The following is a 23,717-nucleotide window of genomic DNA, read 5'->3' as shown; positions in this document are numbered from 1 at the left end:
CTAGTACTTAGTTATCTTTAATTGAACGACAATGGTAAACGTAAAAATAGGTTTTTTATTTTGACTCTTGATATCCCCCAAAATTATAAGAGCTAGAATGCTAAAATTTAAGAACGCTGTTGTTACATACATATACTTTAGTTTATATACAAAATGTTTGCCCATGACATACGGACATGAAATAATAGGACAAAATATAAAGAAATTATGTTTAACTTACTACAGAAGACCTAATCAAGGAAAACTCCCTCGTAAGAAACGCGGATCCGGCCAAATGGTCCCAGGCCTCTATAACCTCCTCTTCGTCCTCTACGAATTCTTCTTCCCCTCGCCTATTAAACCCCCACAATCCATCCCCGCAAAACGTCAAAAAACAAACTAAAAACGATAAAATGTCTCCCAATTCTAAATTTGTCGCCTTTTCTAATCTCTCTTCGACCCAATCTCGTGATTTGACAGATGGCGATAAAATGGTCTACGAGGAAGGGGAACCAGTTCTGAAACGCATAGACACTCCCCATCCCCTCAAGAATAAAAGAGTCAACGTGCCATTGAATCTGGAAGGAGGAGACAATTTAAAAATTAAAGTTTCAAATTTTTTTTACAGATTTAGATAAAAATCGAAAGGAAATAAATATTTATTAAATATGTTCCTAAGAATAAAATATTAAAGATTCATTGTTTTTATGGGATAGAAAAATTTTGATAACTTGTTACAACTAATTATTTAACCCTCTGTATTTTAAAATTTTATATTTAAGCAACGAGATAAGGTAATAGAAAAGATAATCGACTCGGAAAGACCTTTCATAGGTTGTCCCGATGTGCAGCAATTGGTTGAAAAAATAAACATAGAAGATAGACTTGCCTTTTTAAATCCTTACCAAATTTCGGAAACAGAAAAGGAGACCCTTAAAAGGAACTCTGTCCGGGAAGGTTCACAACTTAAAGAAATCTTTCATAAAGATTTCGATGTTGTCCATAACAACGCCCTAAGATTTGTCATCGATAGAGAGGACATAACTCTTAATGGATTCGGGTTAAGTATAGCTGGCGGTATTGGGTCTGCGCCTTACAGAGATGACGATCAGGTAATTACGCAAATGCTTATAATAATAATAATTAAATAACAACATACCTTAATTTTTGAAATATGCCAGATTCCTCCCAGGATTAAGAAGGACGAGCAATATTTTTGTCGGGACTTTAGCTATTTTTTTCTTACCCTACATTTTTATAATCCCCCCCCCCTCTAAATTGATTGCACAAATGAATAATGTTAAAAAAGTATAAAAGTCTATTATTTTTATATAGGGTCCTTTCGGACATTTATTTGATAAACTAAGGGTAAAAAAGAGTATCACACTAATTTGCTCATTTTTTAAATATATTATTTTTTTAAAAATGCAATCTAATCGATATTAACATATTTTTAAAGGGCGTATTCATATCAAGAGTAACGATCGATGGGCCAGCTTACAAAGCCGGTTTGAGAACAGGAGACAAAATTATCAAGGTTTAGTTTTTTTTCTAACATTAACAACCGTTTTAAAGAATTCACAATTTTATATAACTTTGCAAGAAAAAGATTTTCTTAATTTTTATACAAAATTTTAAATATCTATGTGATTATACCCCAAAATCTAGAAAATATAAAAAAACTATCAAAAAAAAATTATGTTCATGAAAGTATTTGGCCAAAATCACGAAAATATTTTAGAAATAATATTATTGATAAAAATTTCCAGTTTCAATTAATAATTATATATTTAGATTCCTCATCAAATTTGCAGTTTAATGATGTTTTCAATATATAATAGAAATTTTTTTGATTAATTAAAAATACTTTTGTAAAATTTTTAAGATTATATAGAAATCTATATTTATTTTATGTGTCGAATTATATATCATTAAATTGCAAATTTTACAGAGATTCTTAATATATATAAATTTCTATATTTACTTTATATTAATTGAAATTGAAGATTTATGCTAGAAAATTATTTTATGGCTTTATTGTTTTATCTTTCAACTCTAGGTCTTTTAGCTTGATTAAGTTTTTCAGTTCCTAAAGTTATGAGTATAACTAATTGACCACCTGTTAAGGTAATCAGTTTATCATTACCGTTTTCTTTAAGTGTACTTAACAGTATTTCTCTATTTCGGGAATTTGTCATCTCAGCCCAGTTTTGATAAATTGATGAAATATTTAATACCTTTGTAAGATCATTAGGACCCAATCCTATTATCGCACTTTCAATGTCTTTTTCTTGTATTATAATGTCATTTATTTTATTTATTGTAATTGATTTCAGATTATTTTTAATGCATAATTATACATTCACAATTATTAGGGTATAGGGTGTTAAAATTATTTTATTTTTTAGAGGTATATATACCATTTTATGAAATTTATCTATTAATGATTTTCTAAATATTTTACAAATTTAAGCAAAATTGTTTATAAATTATCAATATATTTTTTTAAATATTTCATCGGTTATTGAAAATAATTCCATCTTTATTGAAAATTAAATAATAATTGATAGTAAAATTTTACCTGTAAATTCTCATTTTAATTACACCTGATTTAAATATTTCCCTTTGAAGGTAAACAACTCTGATTTCACTGTCGGAATATCACATGCTAATGCCGTCGAAACTTTGAAAACCTGCGATAAATCTCTACCATTGACCTTATACGTTGTCAGATCGATTGCGTCCGAATCCATATTACCCAAGGACATAGTAGTTAAAAATCCTCCTATACCACCCAAACCTTTATCTCTGCCGTTAAACAATAATCTCATCCTAACTCCTACCTCTACCACGAACATTTCCAATATCTGTAAATTATATTTTACATTTCCACTTCAAACTTACTTTTTTTAAGTGCCGTGAACGTTAAATTGGTCATAATTATCAGAATATTAATAAACAATCTTTTTCGATTTAATTTTAAGACAAACTCTAGGGTTTTGGACTCAGGTTCTTATCATTTGAAATTATTTTTTGGTGGGAATTGTCCAAAAATTTAATAGTGACCGCTTTTGCAGATTAAGTTCGCCGCCCGGTTTGGAAATGTCTCGGATTAGTTTGCTATTAAAAATTAGGTCCATCATGTTTGTTCCATGTTCACAATATTGATCAAATTTAAAATATTTTGAACCTTATACCTGGTTAATAACTGCAAAAATTATTTTATTTTAGATTTTTAATGATTGATTTCAAATGTAATAAAGGAAGTAGCTGGATTTTAAAAAATAACCCTTTTATCTTAAAAAATTCGGTTAAAATTAATAATTTTTATTTTCATATAAATAAAAATAGGAAGATTTTTTTAAAAATTTAGTGAACATGAACGCGAATGCATTCGTCAAAAATAAAAGGAAACGTCATTCAACATTTTTTTCCACAATAGAACTTCTACATATTACAGACAGTTTTCACTAATGACATACCGGATTTATAAAAAAAAATATTTATTGACACCTAATTTATACACGTGGAATGTAAATTTAATTCAATTAAAAATATATTAAAATATCAATCGACTTTTAATAATTTTATACATTTAAATTTTTTTGGTTGTTACTTTAAATAATACTTTATATTATATAAAAAAAAGAACCGGCCTTATCAAAAGAACTAAGATCCAGGCCCCTGGTATTAGTGTTGTTAAATGGCTCGTTTTGAGCCGATTTTTTAAAACGGCTAACTCAATATTTTAGCCAGAAAAATATTGCCGAGGTCTCGAGATTTCGTTAATATATTTCTAGACCTTTGTTCCTTCTATGAGCAAAATCTTCAGGTTTGCGTGGTATTTTTCTGGATGAAATATTGAATTAGCCGTTTTTAAAAATCGGCTCAAAACGAGCCGTTTAACAACACTACCTGGTATATCTCTATTTACATACCGATATATAGCAAATAAAAAAGATAGCTATAAATTTTAATCCAGATTATTTTTTAAACATGCAGGATACCCCAGGTTTGGATAAATAGTAGATTAACTCTTTACTTTAATTATTATCAACTCTTGTTTATTCACTATTAATTAAAATAATTCTTTTATCTTTTTTATATTGTCGCAAGAATTTCTCAATAATTTTTTTTTTTTAATTATCCAAGAAATTAAAAAATATAGTATATATTTTTTGGATAATGATAAAAATGATCTCTATTTTATAAAAAACATATTACTGACTTGATATAAAAATAATAATTATTAATAACCTTCAAATATAAATAAATTTTATAAAAAATTAACTGTCAATAAAAATTGAATAGTCAATTCCTTTTTGAGAAAAAAATATTCGAGAAAGCATACCATAAATTTCTTATTTCAATTTACAGAAATAAAAGTAAGTATAAAATTGGATAAGGCTTAAATAATTAATATATCTAAACAAATATGCCTTACTCTAATTTATACAATAACTAGTTATTTTTCACATTATAGCGCAGAAATCTCAGCATTCACCATTAGATTCGATAAAAACTTCGATGCCTTCTAAAATTAATACTCCCAGTATTTTCAACAGAATTTCCCCTTCCCGACACAACAAAAACAAAAAGGTGAAATTTATTTTTCGAATATACTATTTATATAGCAGAGGCTTGTTTCAGAGGTTATAGTAACACTGCCAAGCTCATATTTGAAAAAAATTATTTTTCATGGAAAGTTCCTGGCCAAGCCTGGATTTTTATCTTTGATCATTTTATGGCCTGATCTAGAATTTATAAATGTGGATTTTGAATAATTTTGGGTGTTGTTATTTGTTTCAAAGGGAAAAATATGAGTTAAATGATTGTAAAGCCCTCATATATTTTTGCAAATTTATTGATGTTAAAAATTTTTTAGGGTCGTGCTTATTTTTTTACTACGACCTAAGCAAGCCAAGTCTGCAATAGTCATAAGGGAATTATTATTTTTTTGAAACTTATAAATAAAATCAAAATATTTGCATTAGGCGTATTCTGTTGATATTAACGATAAGTTTTTGAAAATAAAACTAATATAAAAGCTTATCCATGTATCTCTACTGAAAACAAAAACGGGCCTCGGATTTAGTATAGCGGGAGGTAAAATGCATCCCACCGCGACTGCTTCTATTCTTCAAGCCTTACACGAAACAAACCAAGATATTATCACTGATGATGTAATGATTTATTGTCTTAAATTTCTTCCCATTGTTATGATTATGAAGATCAAAACGATTTTATAAACAAAAATTATGTACAAATTTTATAATTCTTTAAAATATATTTCTCTCAAATATTTTCATTATTTCATTATGCAAATTGTTTTATTAGAATTTATGCATGCAGTATGTTACATTTATAGCTAATTTAAAAAAAATTCTAATAGCAACCAATCTACATATCAGACATTGTTCCCGGAGGTGTGGCTGATAATTCTAAACAACTGAAAATTGGGGATCAAATCGTAACTGTAAGTTTAATTTTCAAATCTAAAATTTACTCTTTATCTATTCTTTTGAGATATTACCGTAAATGCCTTAGCAATTTAATATTTTAAAAAAATTGTGCAAAACAATCTTATCAGATAAATGGAATAGATATGATGGATGCGAGGCATGATCAAGCGGTAACATTGTTAACTGCCAGCTTTAGTCCTATTGTACGTTTAACAATATCTAGGGATTTGGATGGTATTTCCGAGTAATTATTTTCTTAAATTCTAGTTATATTTTTTGTTACAAAAGGAAAAAATATGAAACGGTTGAAAACGTTTCGAAATATAATACGGAAATTTGTATTGATATTATAAATATATATTTAGATTTCAGTTTAATTTACAATAATAATACTATACTATTTTAGTATTATTACTAGTGTTGTAAAATTGCCCGATTTTTGCGACCCTTTTAAGTTTTTAACTAAAATAATATTACATAAACCTGGAGATTTTGCTCATAGGAAGCAGAAAGATTTCGGCCTCTGCCAAATCTTGAGGCTTACATTATATTATTTTGGTTAAAATTTTAATCGGGCCTAATTCTTACTACAAATTTTTTAAGAATCAAATTTAAAATAATTTTAACTTTTTTTGCTTATAAAATTAATATAAGTTTGCAATTTAAATATTAGAAAAATATATGATATTATTTTCAGAAATTTGTAAGGGAACCTAAAAATGCGTCTATTCAAATCCGCTTTTAATAAGATTTTTGCTCTAATTTAATTTTTTGCTTTCATGCTTTTTTTTAGGCCTAACTTGGGCAATCATATGGACCATGGATTGAATAATCCCTCTAAAATTAACAGGATACTTAGCGAGGAAAGATACATGCTAAATCACGGATCTCATAAATAACCTAAATGACTATCTAGAGGGAGATCATTTTTTTAAGAAAAGTTTATAAATCAGAAATTACTCATTCCTTTACATTAAATTCAGATTAACCTACTCGTAAAATTATGGACTAAATTATTCAAACGTGATTTCTAATAATTCTTGTTTTTTTAAAATAGCAATACATCGAATTTAAAATTTTAAAATCAAATTCGCATTCCCATTTATCAAAATCTTAATTGTAAATAAAAATAATTTAATTCTTAAAATTATGCAATGAATATATCCTTTTTTAAAAAATATATATTTATAGGATTATATTATGTATGTTAGTTTTTTTAAAAAGAACCTTCATTAAATTTTTAATTGTATAAAATTTTGTAAACTTTGACTCTTGCAAATGTTTTCTATATTTATTATAAGCGAACTTTTACATTTATGATATTTCCTATTTATTTATAGACGATACATATAATAATAATAAATGATCCTTGAATTCATGTATTTAATTCTATTAAATCATATTTATACAACCTATTTTTTTAATGGATATGAATTAGTATAGCTGAGTAATCACTCCAATTTCAACCAATTCTAAAAAAAAACGAAAATGGGTTTTTTCTAAAACTATAACCTACCTCCAGGGATAGGCAAATTATTTTAAAAAACTTTTTATACAGGGGAGTTTTTTCGGCAAGTGCCTGTTCATTAATCCATCTAAGGACATAAAAAGGCCCTGACAGATTAACACTAATTTTAACAAAATATTTAAATTAGAGTATTTTAATTTTGTCCAGTGTCTTTTTTTAAAATATATCTAATTTTTGTAAAAAATTAGTTGCATAAAATTTTTAAATAAATTATCAATTTTCTAGCAAATTTTTTTAATAGTAAATGCATTTCACTTTTATTACCTTAAAATATTAAAAGTGAAAATATATATAATGACATATTTAATTTAACTATTTTCTTAAATATCCGTAATCCAAATTAAATCAAAAAAACGACTTAGTAAAAAGAATACATATCAAGCATCAGGTTCAATAATTATTTTTTTCTTATTTTTCTTATTCTTCTTTTTGACCACTTTATCGCTATTGGGAAGCAGTAATTGATGAGTATTCGTATCCTTAACTTGATCGGGTGTTGTTGAGTCATCGTGATCTCCAGAATCATTTATATTTAATTTGTCTCCCATTCTTTCCGACAATATCTGAACGTTAGTGTCATGATTTTTAGATTTTTCTTTTTGCTGTTTGCGCATAATAGGACATTTGTTCAAATCGTTTAAGAGTTCCGGCAATATATTGGCCATGTTTTGCCTCATAGCCTCATTATCCGAGTCTCGTTTTGTGGATTGCATCGTTTTGAGCTATACATTTATGAAATTTAAGTAATTAGTTCAAAATTACAATTATAGTTGAATATTTTTTTTAAGAAAAATATATTAATATCAGATCTGCAGAGGTACCACCAGTCCGGATTTTAAAAATTGACATGGCCCAATTTTATATTTTCAGGCCCGGCCCAGATTCTTTTAAAATATAATGGTGCGAATCATGTACCAAGGCTTAGGGCCGGATCTGCAGTCTCTGACTAATGTAATATCGATTTCTTAAAATGATCTGTTACAATTTTTATGGTAATTTTCGAACTATAGTATAAATATATCTAAGGTATATATAAGCTAGAGAACAAGATAAAGATTAACTATCAAAATTTAATAGTGAAAATTAAAATACCTGAAATGTTTCCAAATTTCTTTTCATTGAATATGCGTCCTCACCGTCTGCATAATATTTTGGTTCTATTTCTATAACACTTAAAATATAATAACATTTTTTAAAATATGTATATGTTAGCGTCAATGCGTTTTTTCTGGCAATGTGTTATTTTTTTAACTTTAAATCATTTTACCGGAAATGTATGCCGTCATGTTTGGAATGTCTAACATGAATTTCAGACAATTTTTCCATGAACTTTTAAGCTTAATACAATTTATATTAAATATTCCATACATTTTTTTTATATAAATTATAAATGACTCAAAAGACAACAGCAAAATTGTCTATAATTCATAATGATAGAATATATTTCCGGTAAAATCAGATTTTTATATTTTTAAAAACGCGCTCAAAAAATGATTTATAGTTGTAAAAATAATACATTGCCGGAAAAAACACAGACGCTAACATATATAAATTTAATTAATACACAAGTTAAAAAGAAATATATTTTCTTTAGGTTCTTTGTGCTATAGTAGAGGTGGCTCCGAATTTCCTTAGATATTTTATTAAAATACAAAAAGAAGATTTTTTCTTTAAAAAAAAGGCATAGGCCAAAAATATTGGCTTATTGCCATATAGGTTTTATAACATCAAGGAATTTGCCTTTAAATTTATCTAAAAAATCGACAGTAGATAGGGTTACATATTTTTTTAAAACTTTAAAGGATAAGAATTGTATATTATTGATTTAAAATTATTTTCATTTTTTGGGGGGTTAATTGCATTTTATCAATTTTTTATTTATTTTAGAAAAGTTCTTCTTTTATCACATATAGTTACAGATCTAAAAACTGGAACCCTTAGAACTGCATTAAATTTAAAAATCTACTTTTCAAAATTTTAGGAACCAGAACCCTGTCCAGGTTCTTAACAAAATATAAAAGAGAGAAAAGAAAAAAATAACAACAAATGCAAGAATCCATAAAAATGTATATTGAAATTTTTACAAAAATATTTTTTAAAAGAATCTGTGTCTTTTGTCAGTGAAATGAAAAATATATATGGGTATATGTATCTTATAAAAAATACAAAAAACAATAGATATTATATCTTAGATACAAGTATTCAAACACTGCCCAATTTTAAAAGCAATTAATTTATACAGTGTTCAAAATCAATCCAAAAGATATAGGTGCATTTCAAAATCAAATAATTCATTATATTTACATCAAATAATTAGATTCCTACATTATTTGGGTCAAAAATTAAATTTTTTCAAAAGATAATTTAATTTTTGAAAATGATTGGAAAAAATGGAATAAAGAGTTCAGCAAGGAACTTTTTAAATATATTTGTATTGTATTAAAATAATTTAATTTTATATTTGAAAAATAAATAAATTGAATAATTTGTTTTTGACTTAATTAAGGATGTAAAGTGGCTAAAAAGTGAAGAAATATAATTCCAAGATTTGTAAACAGTCAAATTTCCTAGAGTTGTAGGAGATAGTACTGTTAAACGGCTCGTTTTGAGCCGATTTTTTAAAACGGCTAATTCAATATTTTAGGCAGAAAAATATTGCCTAAGCTTCGAGATTTCGATAATATATGTCTAAACCTTTATACTTCTGTGAGCAAAATCTTCAGGCCTGCGTAATATTTTTCTGAATATAATATTGAATTAGCCGTTTAAAAATTGGCTCAAAACGAGCCTTTTAACAACACTAGTAGGAGAGCATTTTTTTTAATAAAAAAATATTAAAGTCTTAAATTAAAATATTCTGTACTAATATATATATATTCATAATATTCTAGTTTTTACTTGAAGCCTAATGAGTTGATATATAAATTTAAAGCAGCTCTGTTGCTCTTTCTGACATGTAAAGAAACATATTTAGCTTTAAAACATTCAACCATTGCAAAAGAGGCTTGGTCCATCAATTTTTGAGCCAATCCCAAGCGTCTAAATGGTCTTTTGACAGCTAATGATGTTATGTGACCGTGAGGGTCATCTTCTGAATCTTCTTCCCTTAAATATAATTAAAAAAATTACCAAGGTATAATCAAAATGATATTTCTTGACTATCAAATGAAATAAGTTTTTAATTAATATATTTTAAATTGTGATAAAGTAAAGATTATAATTTGTTATGCAAAGTGTTTCAGTCTGAATAAATATTTTTCTATTTAAAAATGAAATCAATAGATTTTAATTATTGTAATACATTTTAGCCAAAACATAACCAATAATTTTTCCTTTTTCATCTTCTGCAACATAGGATAACTTGGAATATATATTATATTATGTTTAAATGTAATAAAAACTTGAGGCCAAGATAAAATATGATATAAATAATATTTCATCTGATAATTTTCAGGTAAACATAAAAGATTACAGTTTTGCATATTTATTAAATCATCAGGCTAAAAAATTGACATAAAATTAGCAAAGGTTTTAAGGTATTATCTACCCTGGCATTTCTAATATTCATTTTATACAAGAATTGTAGAATATCTGACGTGATATGAATAATATTTGATTGGCATATTACGATATACTGTCATTAATTGTCGCTTTAACAGCTGATTTATTTAAATTTTTTCATCTATTTATAATCATATGACCTTAGATTTGATAAGTTATAAAGATGTTATTGATTTTTTAAAATATTAACATGATATTCAAAATGAATCTATTGAAAATGATGGGTTCGGTTCATCCGGTGGTAAATATTATTTTATTTTAATCATATTTATTTACAGATATAACTTACATTAAAGAAATTAAGCTTAAAATCAGCCATTACCCACCTTTAAAGTAATTAAATTATACTGTAGTTCTCGGGTATAGGCTTTTCTTTGTCCCACTCCTTCTAAATTAAAGCCTATAGAGGTTTAAGCAACATTTTTCGAAATGTTGTGCCTACAAGTACGTGCGGCTTGCCCACAAACGTGTGGAGGGCTCCTCATATTTTTATTTTTATACCCAAATTAAATTGTTCCAATTAGATGGAAATGAGGAAAACCTAGCGTAGCTCTGTTGAATCTTCAACGTTAGAGGGCAAAAGCGCTATATATCACGTATCACGTAAAGATGTTATTTTTTTTATTATTTTTGATGAAATATCAAAGATCAATTTTCATCAAAATAATCGCGTGCCTCACAAGATAAATAACATTATCATTTTTTTTGCTTTTGCTTAAGGCAAAAGAAAAGAAATTATATTAATAAAATGATTCAATGTCACAAGAAAATACTTTTTTAAAATAAGCACTAAAATTTTATAAAGAAGCTATTTAAGTAAGAGATTGATGTATTTTAAATAGGTTCCAAATATTATAAAATTGGGTGCTATTCGATTTTTCTAAATAGGGTACTAATACATTTTTCAAGATTGTCGCTTTGAAAAGGAAAGTGCTTTAACATAAAAGCACTAGCTAACGAGGCCCCTAATACAGAATTGAAAGATTAAAGGATCGGTGATTCCGAATTCGATCCTCGATCTAAAAAAATTAGGATCTAAATCTTTTTACTATTGATCCATCATTTATTTATTTTTAATATTTTTTGCTTAATATAAAGATAAATAAATAAAACAATAAGTTGAATTGAAATCTTATTAATTATTTTTTTAAACAGCCCATATATTAAATTAGGGTCTATGAAAATTTAAAATTGTAATTTACCACATATTTTTATCAACATTTTGAACTCTGAATCCAATCAAAACTATTTAAAACAATGACATATAATACTACTTGGACTGACACTCCAGTTATTTAAATGTGTATTACAAATCAGCTAATGACATGCCATTTTGGTTTCTCCCACAAATTATATAGAGTGTCACACCTCCTGATTTTGATTCTATGACATTTCAAAATGCACTATATTAAATTAATCATTAGTCTAGGTAATTATTATATGTCATTGATTCAGAGCGATTTTAAGATAAAAATTTTTTATTAAAAATTGACTTGGTAAAAGGGCTGCTTGACTAAAGTTTATAAGCTTCTTGTTGATACATATTAAAAGAAATTGTTTTTGCTGATAGTAAATGAAAAAAAAAATTCAATTAAAGTATCGCAATTCCTAATTATATCCTAATTATCAAATATAAGAATATAATAAATTAATTAAATTGGGCTTTAGGATAATAAATCTAATAGGAATATAAAATTGACTGAGTGATATTGCCTTGCTAAAGACGATGGCATATGTTTATAAATATGAATGGATCCGATCCTTTTTAACATAACGAAACCTGTTATGTATATTAAAGTAAAAAACATAAATCATAGAGTTATAAAAATAAGATAACTATTTAGTAGAAATATATCTTCATAATGTTAAACTGTTTATTTTACTAAGCCTGGTCTGAATTTTTAAAATGAATTATAAAATTTTGTCATTAAATTATTTTGACTGTAATTTGTAAAATTAAATTTAATTTAAACATTGAGCATCCTGCTCTGAGCTTGACCGAATATGCAGCTCTGATTTAGAGACAGTCTTGGTCTTACACTTCTAAAATATGTAATTTTTTCTTTAGGCTGTGACCTAAACATCGACATTATTAATTTTAATAAAAAAAGAGCAAAAACTATTTTTAATGTATAAATAAAATAGTGGTCTAAATAATCTTTTCGAATTTACAAAAATTTATTAATTTTTAAAAATTCTAGATATTAATAAAATTTATAAAGTTGTTAAATTTTTCCTAATATATTATTGTTTATATTTTTGGGCAGTTTTATTAATCAAATTTGCAAATATTTAAAATAAATGGGAAGTATAAAAATAATTAGTAGCAATTATATATTTCAAAATTTACAAAATTTTAAAAAATTTATATTAAAAGATTTTGGTTATATTTATTTATAAAGTTATAAAAATTTACTAAGAGATTTTTTAAAATATTTAGGTCATAGCTCCATAAAGATCTCATTTTAATTTAATTAAGTTATTCTTATATAATTTTTGAACTATCGTCTGCTCTTTGGTTTTTATTTATTAACAAAAGAAATGAATACACTTAAAACTTCGCAAGAGATTTTTAATTGTGAGAACGTAGCCTCTGATATTTTCGCTTCTGATTTCAATCTTTTTGATCAAAATGAAAATCAATGGCAAACTAAAACAAGTAAAGTTCTTATCTTACATCAATAATTTGTTATAAATAAAATTTTATACAGAGAAAAATTATAACTTTGAAAATAGTAATCTATATAAATTTCATGAGAAAATGAATTATCTAATGAATGATCTTAAATTAAAAAGAAGAATTAATCAAAAATATGAACAAGAAATTGAAGAATATAAAAGAGACCTTAAAAATTTTGAATTAAAAATAGTATTATAATAATATTTAATAAAAAAAATATACATATTATATAAACAAGATTGAAAACGAAAATAGTTATAAAGTATCAATAGAAAATGAAAAAAGAATTAGAGAAGATATTCCAATTCAGAATAACCATAAAATCGAAAATTTAGAAAGAGACATTCATAAATTGAATGCTAAAAATGATTTATTAAGCAAGGATAATAGCATGCTAAATCAAAAAATAATAAGAATCCAAGTATAATACTTCTTATTTTGTATTAAATTCTACCCTTATGATATTTATAAAGCAAATGAAGGATGAAGATAGTTCAAAAATATCGGAATTGGAAACAAAAATTAGTAACCAAGAGGCATCTAAAGGAAAAATAAATAACGAACTTACACGATTAGAAAATGAATTAATAAATATGAACAAAATGGTGCATACGGTTTATGAATCCGAAAAAAATATAAAATTAAAAGGTAATTTTAAGATAACGTAGGAAATTATTTTGAATAAATATATATATTTGGTTTTATAGTCAAAAACTTAATAATGATCAAGGAGAATTTGGAAGAAAAATTCAATTCCCTCACTATAAAACATGAAAAATTGAAGTCCGATCTCTACAAATTGGAATCTGAAAATATAAATCTTTTATCCACCATTAAAAACTATGAGATGCATTTCGAAAAACTAAATGATAGCGATGAAATTAAGATAAATATTTTTAAGAGTAATGAACAAAAGGTTTGATATAAATATATTATATTATTATTGGCATAAATTTTTAAAATTAATTTATCAATTTTTTAATGGCTTACCCAGCATTAATAGCGCGAATTCGCGGCTACCTCAAAATATGCTATATTTTTGAATTAGTCGCGGAAAATTTTGTATTGGAATTCACACTAACTCTGTATTTAGGGTTAGGTGAGTTTAGGTTTTCCTGAATATTTTTATAGGCTGGGACAAAATCTCGCCTTTTTAAAGTTTAAAATTTCGTAAATTATATCTTACTCCTTTATAAATTTGTAATGGACCGGGCTGGACAACTTGTAAAATATTTTCGGCCGGTCCAAAATAAACATTTTCAAAAATTTTTTACTGAACGGCTCGGGCAGGGCGGGGCCAATTTTAGTTGTTATCTCTATTTTTCAATAGATAGAAAATATCTTTTCAATACATAAAGATGACGGCTCTTTATTCAATCTCAAACCTTTCGATTTCAAAAAGTATAATTAGTGCAAAGTGAAATGAGATACCACTCGATACATTTTATACTAACTTAATTTTTATATATTATGGTGAACATTTATGCCAAACCATATTTGGTGAACATTATGGTTATATAAATATCTATATTTACACGAATAATTATTATTTAATATACAAATACAATTTAAAAATGAAATTCTTTCTCACATTCACATGGTTATATTTTTATTTATACATTTTTGTTACAACCTTTTTAGATTAACTATTATGGAGTCGGAAGTGTAATAATTTAATATTTATATATCAGTTTTTTAAAATAGAAATAAAGGCTCCTAAAGTCCGAAGGGCCACCCTTCAGCCTGACCAGACCGGTGGTAACATCATAACCAAAATATGGGCCCAGCCCGTAACGTGAATTATTATTATTTCCTATTTTTCCATTTTTTATTGTCTGAATTGAATATAACGATCTATAAAATGAATTTTAAGAAAAAATAAGAAAAGTTTTTAAAAATAAATCAGGAGATTAAAAATATTTACTATTTCATTCTTATATTTTTTTATTTTGTTAAAGACATCATTAAATTATGAAAGTATTTGCTGAATATTTAAAATATAATGCGTAATATAAAATAGTTACTTTCTATAATCTTCCTTTTTTTAACATTCGGACCATGGGTTGGGTTCCTAGATCTATATAAATTATTATCGATAGCAGGGGGTTGGGAGTAAAATTATTAATTTTACAGTTCTAAGAAAAACTACTAATCCTTAGAGGATTCCACCCTAAAAGTTAAGATAAAAGGCCATTATAAAACACATATTGGCAATTCTCAAAAGAAAAGTAATTAACCTATAGTCATATATTTTGATAATCCCTATAATTTAATTTTACAGTTTGTTTTAGTTGAATGATAACTTCTTATTCTCTGATCAAATAATTTAAAATTTTAGTAATTTTTTTAAAATTATATATCATATATTATTAGCACAAAAAAATCATCGAATTATTAAATGCGAATCTCTCCGAGGAAATACTAAAAACACAAGTATATAATAATAATAAGAAGTAGAAAATGTATTTTATTATAATATTTTAGAAAGTTTTAGACACTTTATCTGCAAATAATAGCATTAGGCAAAAACAATATGACACTATATCTCTTATGAAAAACAATGAACAACTTATGAATGCTAAATTTTTAGATTTAGAGACCAATATAAAAGATTTCAGGAATAATCTGCAGAACGCTGAAAATAATCTGGCAAAAATGCAGTCAGAATACGAAATCATCATCAACGATCATATTTTAAAGGGCGTGGAAATGGTACCTCCTCCCCTATTACTAATTTTAAAAAGAAATATTTTTTTCTATAATATTACTTAGAGTAAAGAAATTTTAGGATTAAAATCTGAAATTGAGGAGGATAAAGCCAATTTAAAGATATTGGAAAGTATTAACAAAGATTGGGCTCAGCAAAATACGGATTTGAAAAATGAAGTTGAAGTGAGTATTCATATGCATCTTATTTTTTTTAGTAATTATTTTATTTTTTAGAAATATAAATTATTAATGTCAACTACCGTTTAATTATGATAAAATTGTGAGAATATCAAGTAATAAATATAAAAGAATATTTTAATTCTTATGTTTAAATAATAAATTTTAAAAATATTTTTGTTCCAGATTATTAATTGATGTTTAATTTTTAGACCAATAAAATAAAAAATTATATTAAATCTGCATTAAATTGGTACTGTCAAGGCCAACAACAGGCATTTCCACAAGTATTCACTACTTTTTTTGAAAGGAATGTTTCTTTGATGAGTTGATTACCTTGGTTTTTATTAATTATTGCTTTTTTTCAAAAAAAATAGTTCCACTAATTATGAGCTGATTTTTTTTAAAACAAAAAAAGATTTATATCGTTAATAAATACGATACATATCTTGTAAATGGGGTAGGGTAAGGAGTAGGACAATCTTAGATAGCTAGAGGTTAAATATTATACTCACAGTCGCGATAGTTTGTAAACGACTCGATTTTGGTAGAATTAAAAACGGCTCGATTAAGATTTTAGCCAAAATATTATCGTGTAATCCTCGAAACATGGCAAATAGAGGTCCAAACCTTTCTGCCATCTATGAGAAAAATCTCTAGGCTTACATAATATCATTTGGGCTAAATTATTAATCAGGCCATTTTGAAAAACAAGGCCTTTTAACAACACTACAAAATAGAAAGCCTTTGTCTGGATATAATTTATTTAGTTGTGTAGTCTATAAAAAGTTGTTTCTTTCCCGATTAATTTTAAAAAAAAGGATAAAAAAGCTAATGGAAAATAAATCTTTCAAACTCTAGCTATTATTTTATAAAATAATACTTAATATATGACTAAAATATTTTTATTCTCCGTTGCTTTAAATTGAATTATACATTTGGCCAGGAATTATGACTAAATTCATACATTCTCATTAATAATATTAGTTAAAAAATAGATATCCGTTAAGATTTTATAAACTTGATCAGCTGTTTAAATCAATTTATATCGCGCTTATTATAAAATTCAACGAACACATATTGAAAGCATGTATAGGACTCCGCCATTTTATAATAAAGTTATTTAAAATGCTCTGAACTTTTTCAAGAATATTCGAATCCTGTAATGAAAAATGATATCTCATTTTTTTTTCAACACTGACAAAAGCAAATCATATATATTTTTATGATTTTTCATTATGGCCTGATTTGATACATTATTCATTCAAATTATTTACAACTATTTTTTCGAATAATAGAAAAAAGACTAAAATTAACTTATGAGTGCAAAATTTATTATCTGCGGACAAATTATAAAGTGTCATAATCAAATCACCAGCGTTTCTCTGAAACATATGAACGTTTATAAAACATTTTGTTTCTCGATCTCATTATTAAGATATTCTTTTAAGATGACACAATAATATTATCAGTTTTAAAATAATATATCTACTGAAAATAGGATCAAAGAAATATAAAATCTAGATAATTAGCTATAATAGCATTTTAATCGATCTTTTTATAATATCCATATTATTGATCAAATATACTTTTTTTTCTACAAAAGTTTTTTATTCCACAATATTTATATTTACTTCTTTTTCAAAAAAATTAAACTTTACAATAATGTAGAAATTATTTGGGGAAAAAATTACATATGATTTAATACAAATCAAAATAAGGCTTTGATAGTAGTTTATTTTTATTATAATTTAAATTTATTTTAAAAAAATATATTTCAGAGAAATTATGGCTATTGGCTACAAAAAATAAGAATAATCATTAAAAAATGACATTCGTCATTTCAAATTGATTCGTATTAAAGCGGTGAAAGTGCGAAATATACAATTATTATAATTAATATATCCAGGAATATCGCGTATAATATAAGATTGATTAATAATTACCGCCAAAGCCTCCTCCCCAACTTTTTTGACTTTGACCCCCACCTCCTCCCCAACTTTTCTGACTACCACCGCCTCTGCCTCCTCCCCAACTTTTCTGGCTACCACCGCCTCTGCCTCCTCCCCAACTTTTCTGACTACCACCGCCTCTGCCTCCTCCCCAACTTTTCTGGCTACCACCGCCTCTGCCTCCTCCCCAACTTTTTTGGCTACCACCGCCTCTGCCTCCTCCCCAACTTTTTTGACTACCGCCCTGAGATTGGCCTCCTCCTCCCCAGCTTTTTTGACGACTTCCTCCTTTAAAATATAAAATATATATTATAAATATATAATATATTATATATAATATTTTTTTTAGGGAGGTTAAAACAAATGGATAATAATTTATGCTTGCGTTTATATAAAGAAATCTTAGAGACGACCTACAGGTCCAGCCTATGAACCCGACCCGGATCAAAATGGACTAAAAATGGTATGAATTTCCAAAAATCCGAGGCCGTGCTGGGCCGATTTTTTTTTAAAAAAAAATTAATTTGAATTCCAAATTATTCAGTTAGAAAATTTATAATAATGGAGCCTTTAATATTTATTTAATGCCTTATATTTTTCAATTTTCTATTTTGAAACAATTTGCATAAATTACAGTCAAAATTTTTATAAAGGAGGGATACTTTTTTGGGATGACATTTCTCCCCATAAATTTTATTGGAGGACTTGGGCTCTCTTTTTATACTCTGATTTACTTTTCAATTAATCAATAATATACGATTTAACTGTACAACAAAGATGGACAATGGCATCATAATACATTCTTGCTTATAAAAGGAAATTAACTTTGGATTTTACATTAATTTGAACTTACGCATATTATTAAATGCCCTTTCTGATCGATTACTGATTTTTTATTTTGTAAATCAAATAATATTATTGTAAAAGTTTGTTAAAAAAAATCGTTAATTAAGAAGAATGAAAAATCTTTCTACAAATAAAATCTAAAAATTACTCAGGAGTTGCATAAGGTAATAATATATAAAGGATCAATCCAGAAAGTTTTAAACCTTGGCCACCACCGCCCCATCCACCACCACCACCACCCCATCCACCTCCACCCCAGGGGGATCTTCTTTCTCTGCTAACTATGTTGTTTTCCGTCAATTCGTCCGTTGGCCCATTTAGTTCCGCGTTTACATTCGTGAATAACAAACTATTAATTATGGTTGCGGTTATCATTCCCTAATAAATAAATATTAAAAAATTCATAGAAATAATTTTTTTTTATAAATTTACAAGTAAATATTTTGATTGGTATTTTCAAATAGAGTAATTCATTAAATTATTATTGTAAGTTAAAATAAATAAGGATTTTATTTCATCCTTAAAATACCATATAAAAGACTTTCTTTTTTTCCCATGGCATTTAAACTTATAAGAGAATTTATATTAAATTACGAATCTATTCACAATAAAAATCTTGGCTAACTCAGCACTCCGGGAAAGTGGGGCTCATGACTTAACTGATATCTAACTCTACTCTCTTTCTTCCTAAGTTACCTACCTCAATATTAGATATCAGTAAATAAAATTGTCTTAAGCTGAGTGTTCCGAACCCGAAATTGCGGTTCTTAAGTTCAGTTCTGTAACCTCTGAGCTAAACACCTGCTATTCAAAAAGGGATGTATTTTTTTTTTGTATTTACAAATTTTAAAAACTTATATTTTAGAAAGAGAAGTAGCCAGCCATCAAATACATTAAATCATATCTATTAGGGACAAGTTTTCATTAAAATGTTTAATCAAAATATATTTTATATGCTTATATTTTATTTTTCAGTAAGTTATTTGATAAATTTCGATTATATTGATATTAAAAACGAATAATCCTTTTTTCATTGAATCATATTTTTTCATCGATCGAATGCGAATATATTTTCACCCTCTAATAAGAAATAACATAATATTGTATTTATTTAAAAATAAATCCGAATATTTGTGAGGTCTCAGTGGAATGGAACATTAATTTTAAATTTTTTTTAGATATTTGCTCCTATATTAAAACCAGGCAATTTTATTAAAAATTTTGTACGATTACAAATAAAACGTTCGCCAAAAAAAAATATATATAAAAAGATAGCTTACCCAACATAAAAATTTAATAATCATCATAGAATTGGATTTCATTTTGGTAAATATTTTTTTCTTTCTTTCTTTGATATTTAAATATGGAATGGAAAAATAATTGCTTTTTTTAACCCTTATATACCCCCCTTATACAGAATTCTCCGAAATGTAAATGCTTACCTTGATATATTTTTTAAAAGGAAAATTGAAATATCTTTTTTTTTTAAAAAAAGGTGACTTTCTTTCCTTGAAAATCTATAAGTTTAAGACACAATCTTTTGTTTTCAATTTTTTTTTCATCTCAAAAATGTGATTTTTCATTGTCAAGCGTATTTTATTTATTTACTATATAATTAATTTTTTTCAAATTTAATTTTTTTTTTACACATTCTATTGTATTTTTAAAATTTATTTGAATTCGAACCTTGATTGAATAATAAATGTCGATAAATTATATTAAATAAAAGATATTTTTTAATTGATAACAAATTGATTAAAATTTTTGATTAAAAATTGCAATATATACTATCGAACCCAAATCCATTAGTATATTTTAACCCATAAATTTAATTTATTAAAAGTATATTATTTTAAAACTAAAGGTTGTGAGGTTGTATTATACATCTAGAATTCATTTAGAAAAAAAGTCCCAAGACCTATAATACTTTCTTGCAACTTAATTTTATCCTTAAATCCCTTTTTTTTATCGGATACTATAGATTCTTCTACTTAATACGACCTATCTACATTCCACAATTTAACACCAACAAAATACTTTCAATCGAAATATTCATTAATCAATGGGATAATTTTATGATGTTTAGTTATTTTTTATTTTGTACAAAAATATGATATGAATATTCCCAAATGAGGCATTTAGGAAATTAATTCAAACTGATTTAAAATCAGATCTGGAAACCGAACCTAAAACCTTTTATCCATGGGAACTGAGATAAATTTAGGAATCCAAGACAGAACCCGATACTACTTTTTTTAAATTTGTAGGACCGGAAACAGAACCTGAACCCATTTTAAAATTTCCAGAACCGATCCTAGAAAAATGTAATTATATATTGTTTCAAAATATTGCGTGATTCATTTGCGAGTGTTTAATTCTTATTAAATTTTTTTCATTGCTTTAACAAAGTTTGAAACCGAGCCAGAAGCTGTAATTCTCTGAGCCAGGCTCAATTTTTAAGAACCAGAATGCCATTTTAATTTTTTTTAGTAACCTAAACCTCTTTTTCTTAATAGAGCCTAACCTCTTTAGTTCAGTTCCAAACTATGTTTATAACCGATTTTCAAGTGTGATATAAAAATAATAAACTCGAATGTAATAGGGTTTAATCACCTTCTTATGCTTCTAAAATGCGACCGGAAGTTAAAAAATTATTTTCACTTCTTACTGATCGATATAGCAAATAATTTTCTGGTTACAGATCGTTCTTCTCTTGAATTTTTTTAAAAATATTTTATTGTTACTTTTTATATTAATTTTTCTAATTGTGATACATAACAAATAAATAAAGAAAGAATTGGGATATATAAAATTTTTAAGAAAACTCGAGCTCCTGGGAAGTATTTAATTATTGATATTACGGACGGACTAGCTAGCTGACTTTGTAGGACTCTAATTCTTAGTGGGGACACTGTAATTTGGGTTTATTTTATGAGGTAATCCCCAAATTGGTGCTTTCTCACAGAAATAATTCTTCCTTTCGAAAAATTTCCTACATCTCTACTTTTTTTATGCGCTTCATTCAACAGCTATATTTAACTATCCTTTCCCTCTTAGGTATATATCAAAAAGGAATAGATAACGGAAATAAGGCCCAGCCTATATTGACGCTCATGTAATAGTAAAATTTGAATTCTAATTTACATAAAAATTTATAAAAATCTGAAAAATGAAGTTAATAGCGATTTGTTTAAGGTCTCCTGAATTGAAAATTATCCCCTCCCTCAGGAAAACTTATATTTAAGAAAATAATCTCTTTCATTTAAATATATTAATTACTAATAGACATTGATAATATCAATATGAAATGTATTATAAAAATTTATATGGGTTCTACATAACTTTGAAAAAACGACACATTAAGGTGTGAATAATAAAGAGGCAGAAAACATTTTTTGAAGCCAAACTTAGGATAATTACATAGGAAAGATCCAAATATAAACAGTGGCGTAGACAAGCGTCAGAAATTTCTTCTTTCATTTACCAAGTGCGTGAAAAAATATATGAATAAATAAATAATATACTTATTGATCAAATGATGTTAGCCACTTAATATATTAAAAAAATTTTTACATTTAAAAACAAAAATCAATGAGACGCTTCCCAAAAACGTTCTATTTAATTTGGGATCGACGATTGACTTTTCATATTTCCAAGTATAAAAGCGCACTTAGTATCAGTATTAATTTACTTTAAAAAAATCCTTAGCTCTTAAAAGTAACATATATATTGTAATCGTTTAACCAATTCATTTTATTTTGGTATCATTTTCCAAAAATTACAAACCTATTTAATCATTTTTTATGCTACAGCTATAAAATAAAAACATATATCAAAGCTAAGGTCAGAGACCCAATCTCATATTTTAAAATACGATAAAAAGTTTATTTTTGATAATAATTCTTTATATATTTAATTTATTCAATCTTTATTATTATAATTATTTTTAGTGTTTTTTTGGTGATGTAATCGATTAAGTCAAGTTGATTTAGTCAAAAACTGGAGCCAAGTTTTGGGTCGATCAAGTTATAACTCAAGTCGTGAACTTGAGAACTAGAGGACGAGTATTATAAATTAGTTATAAATAACAAAATATTAGTTTTGTACTTTTTTAAAATTTTTTACCGTAGACTTCCAACTTGAGTGGTGAATGCGAATTATATACTTGATTCGATTAGAAGACGAGTAGTTCTTATTAACTTAAGTTGTCAACTTGAGTCGGCTAGAGGACGAATATTTCAAATACACTATTAACTCGAGGCGTGAATACAAGTTGATTAAATTATATTTATTATTAACAACATCGAAATGATAATAATGAATTCAAATTAAAATCCATTCTTACCAATTGTTCCTTCTATTAATCTTCAAATATTGTATATTTATTTTATTTATATACACTAGTTGCAGGGTGGGGGTGAGGGTCAAGGCGATATTCTCTTCTTCGAAAACATGTATGTTCTCATTTTATAAATTAATTAAAAAATAATTTTACCACTATACATCAACCACTCCCCCTCCTCCCAAAAATTTTATGATATATATTTCTTCACTATAAAAAATCTGGAAAGCCCAGCCCGTTAGACTCTGGTAAGAATTTTTGCATATATAGCCCTGGAAAAAGAGAAGATTGAAGTTACCTAGAAATTAATTCCAAAATCATCATCCTTTTATTTTATTTTATTTAATTTTGGAATTTATATTTAAAAATCTGCTTAATAAATCTAGTTTTAAAAGTAATTTAAAAGGTCGTCGATGATAGATATTGATATCGAAGAAAATTTAAATCTATGAAAAAATAGATGTAGCGATAGAATAGAGCT

General features: G+C 26.1%; 3 protein-coding genes across 3 annotated transcripts in view; 1 reads left to right on the top strand and 2 right to left on the bottom strand.

Moving 5' to 3' along the window:
• LOC135922644 (protein scribble homolog) overlaps positions 1-6,611 on the top strand; it is a 32,570-nt gene extending 25,959 nt beyond the window's left edge. Inside the window, exons 15-23 of the mRNA XM_065457069.1 lie at positions 226-587; positions 762-1,091; positions 1,439-1,516; positions 2,611-2,848; positions 4,463-4,578; positions 5,028-5,162; positions 5,372-5,455; positions 5,570-5,685; positions 6,235-6,611. Coding sequence (XP_065313141.1) covers positions 226-587; positions 762-1,091; positions 1,439-1,516; positions 2,611-2,848; positions 4,463-4,578; positions 5,028-5,162; positions 5,372-5,455; positions 5,570-5,685; positions 6,235-6,340 — 1,565 coding nt within the window. The 3' untranslated portion in view covers positions 6,341-6,611. The remainder of the gene's footprint in view (positions 1-225; positions 588-761; positions 1,092-1,438; positions 1,517-2,610; positions 2,849-4,462; positions 4,579-5,027; positions 5,163-5,371; positions 5,456-5,569; positions 5,686-6,234) is intronic.
• Positions 6,612-7,249: 638 nt separating this feature from the next.
• Positions 7,250-10,559, bottom strand: LOC135931320 (N-alpha-acetyltransferase daf-31-like). The gene is made up of 6 exons (XM_065468354.1): positions 10,517-10,559; positions 10,371-10,469; positions 10,271-10,329; positions 9,868-10,074; positions 8,062-8,140; positions 7,250-7,691 (listed from the first exon to the last, which is right to left on the bottom strand). The coding sequence occupies exons 1-6, from the start codon at positions 10,535-10,537 to the stop codon at positions 7,347-7,349; spliced, it is 810 nt and encodes a 269-aa protein (XP_065324426.1). The 5' UTR covers positions 10,538-10,559; the 3' UTR covers positions 7,250-7,346.
• A 7,472-nt stretch (positions 10,560-18,031) lies between these two features.
• On the bottom strand, positions 18,032-20,189 carry LOC135930807 (uncharacterized). Its single transcript, XM_065467596.1, has 3 exons — positions 20,175-20,189; positions 19,098-19,272; positions 18,032-18,336 (listed from the first exon to the last, which is right to left on the bottom strand). Exons 2-3 carry the CDS (start codon positions 19,267-19,269, stop codon positions 18,032-18,034), a joined length of 477 nt encoding a protein of 158 aa, XP_065323668.1. The 5' UTR covers positions 19,270-19,272; positions 20,175-20,189.
• Positions 20,190-23,717: the final 3,528 nt, after the last annotated feature.

This window comes from Gordionus sp. m RMFG-2023, chromosome 1, assembly GCF_954871325.1.
Source record: "Gordionus sp. m RMFG-2023 chromosome 1, tfGorSpeb1-WG-v2, whole genome shotgun sequence".
Classification (NCBI taxonomy): Eukaryota; Metazoa; Nematomorpha; class Gordioida; order Chordodea; family Parachordodidae; genus Gordionus; species Gordionus sp. m RMFG-2023.
The sequence above is the reverse complement of the archived record's forward strand: the minus strand, read 5'-3'. Positions and strand labels throughout refer to the sequence as shown.

What these genes read in the sequence shown, in the direction of transcription:
- LOC135930807 (XM_065467596.1), bottom strand. Translation starts at nt 19,269, where the DNA reads ATGATAACCGCAACCATAATTAATAGTTTGTTATTCACGAATGTAAAC. An exon ending in ATGGGGCGGTGGTGGCCAAG is followed by an intron (nt 18,337 to 19,097) that starts GTTTAAAACTTT and finishes TATATTTTAAAG; the next exon opens with GAGGAAGTCGTCAAAAAAGC.
- LOC135931320 (XM_065468354.1), bottom strand. Translation starts at nt 10,537, where the DNA reads ATGAATATTAGAAATGCCAGG. An exon ending in GGTTATGTTTTGGCTAAAAT is followed by an intron (nt 10,075 to 10,270) that starts GTATTACAATAA and finishes ATTATATTTAAG; the next exon opens with GGAAGAAGATTCAGAAGATG. An exon ending in ATCAACTCATTAGGCTTCAA is followed by an intron (nt 8,141 to 9,867) that starts GTAAAAACTAGA and finishes TTATATTTTAAG; the next exon opens with TGTTATAGAAATAGAACCAA.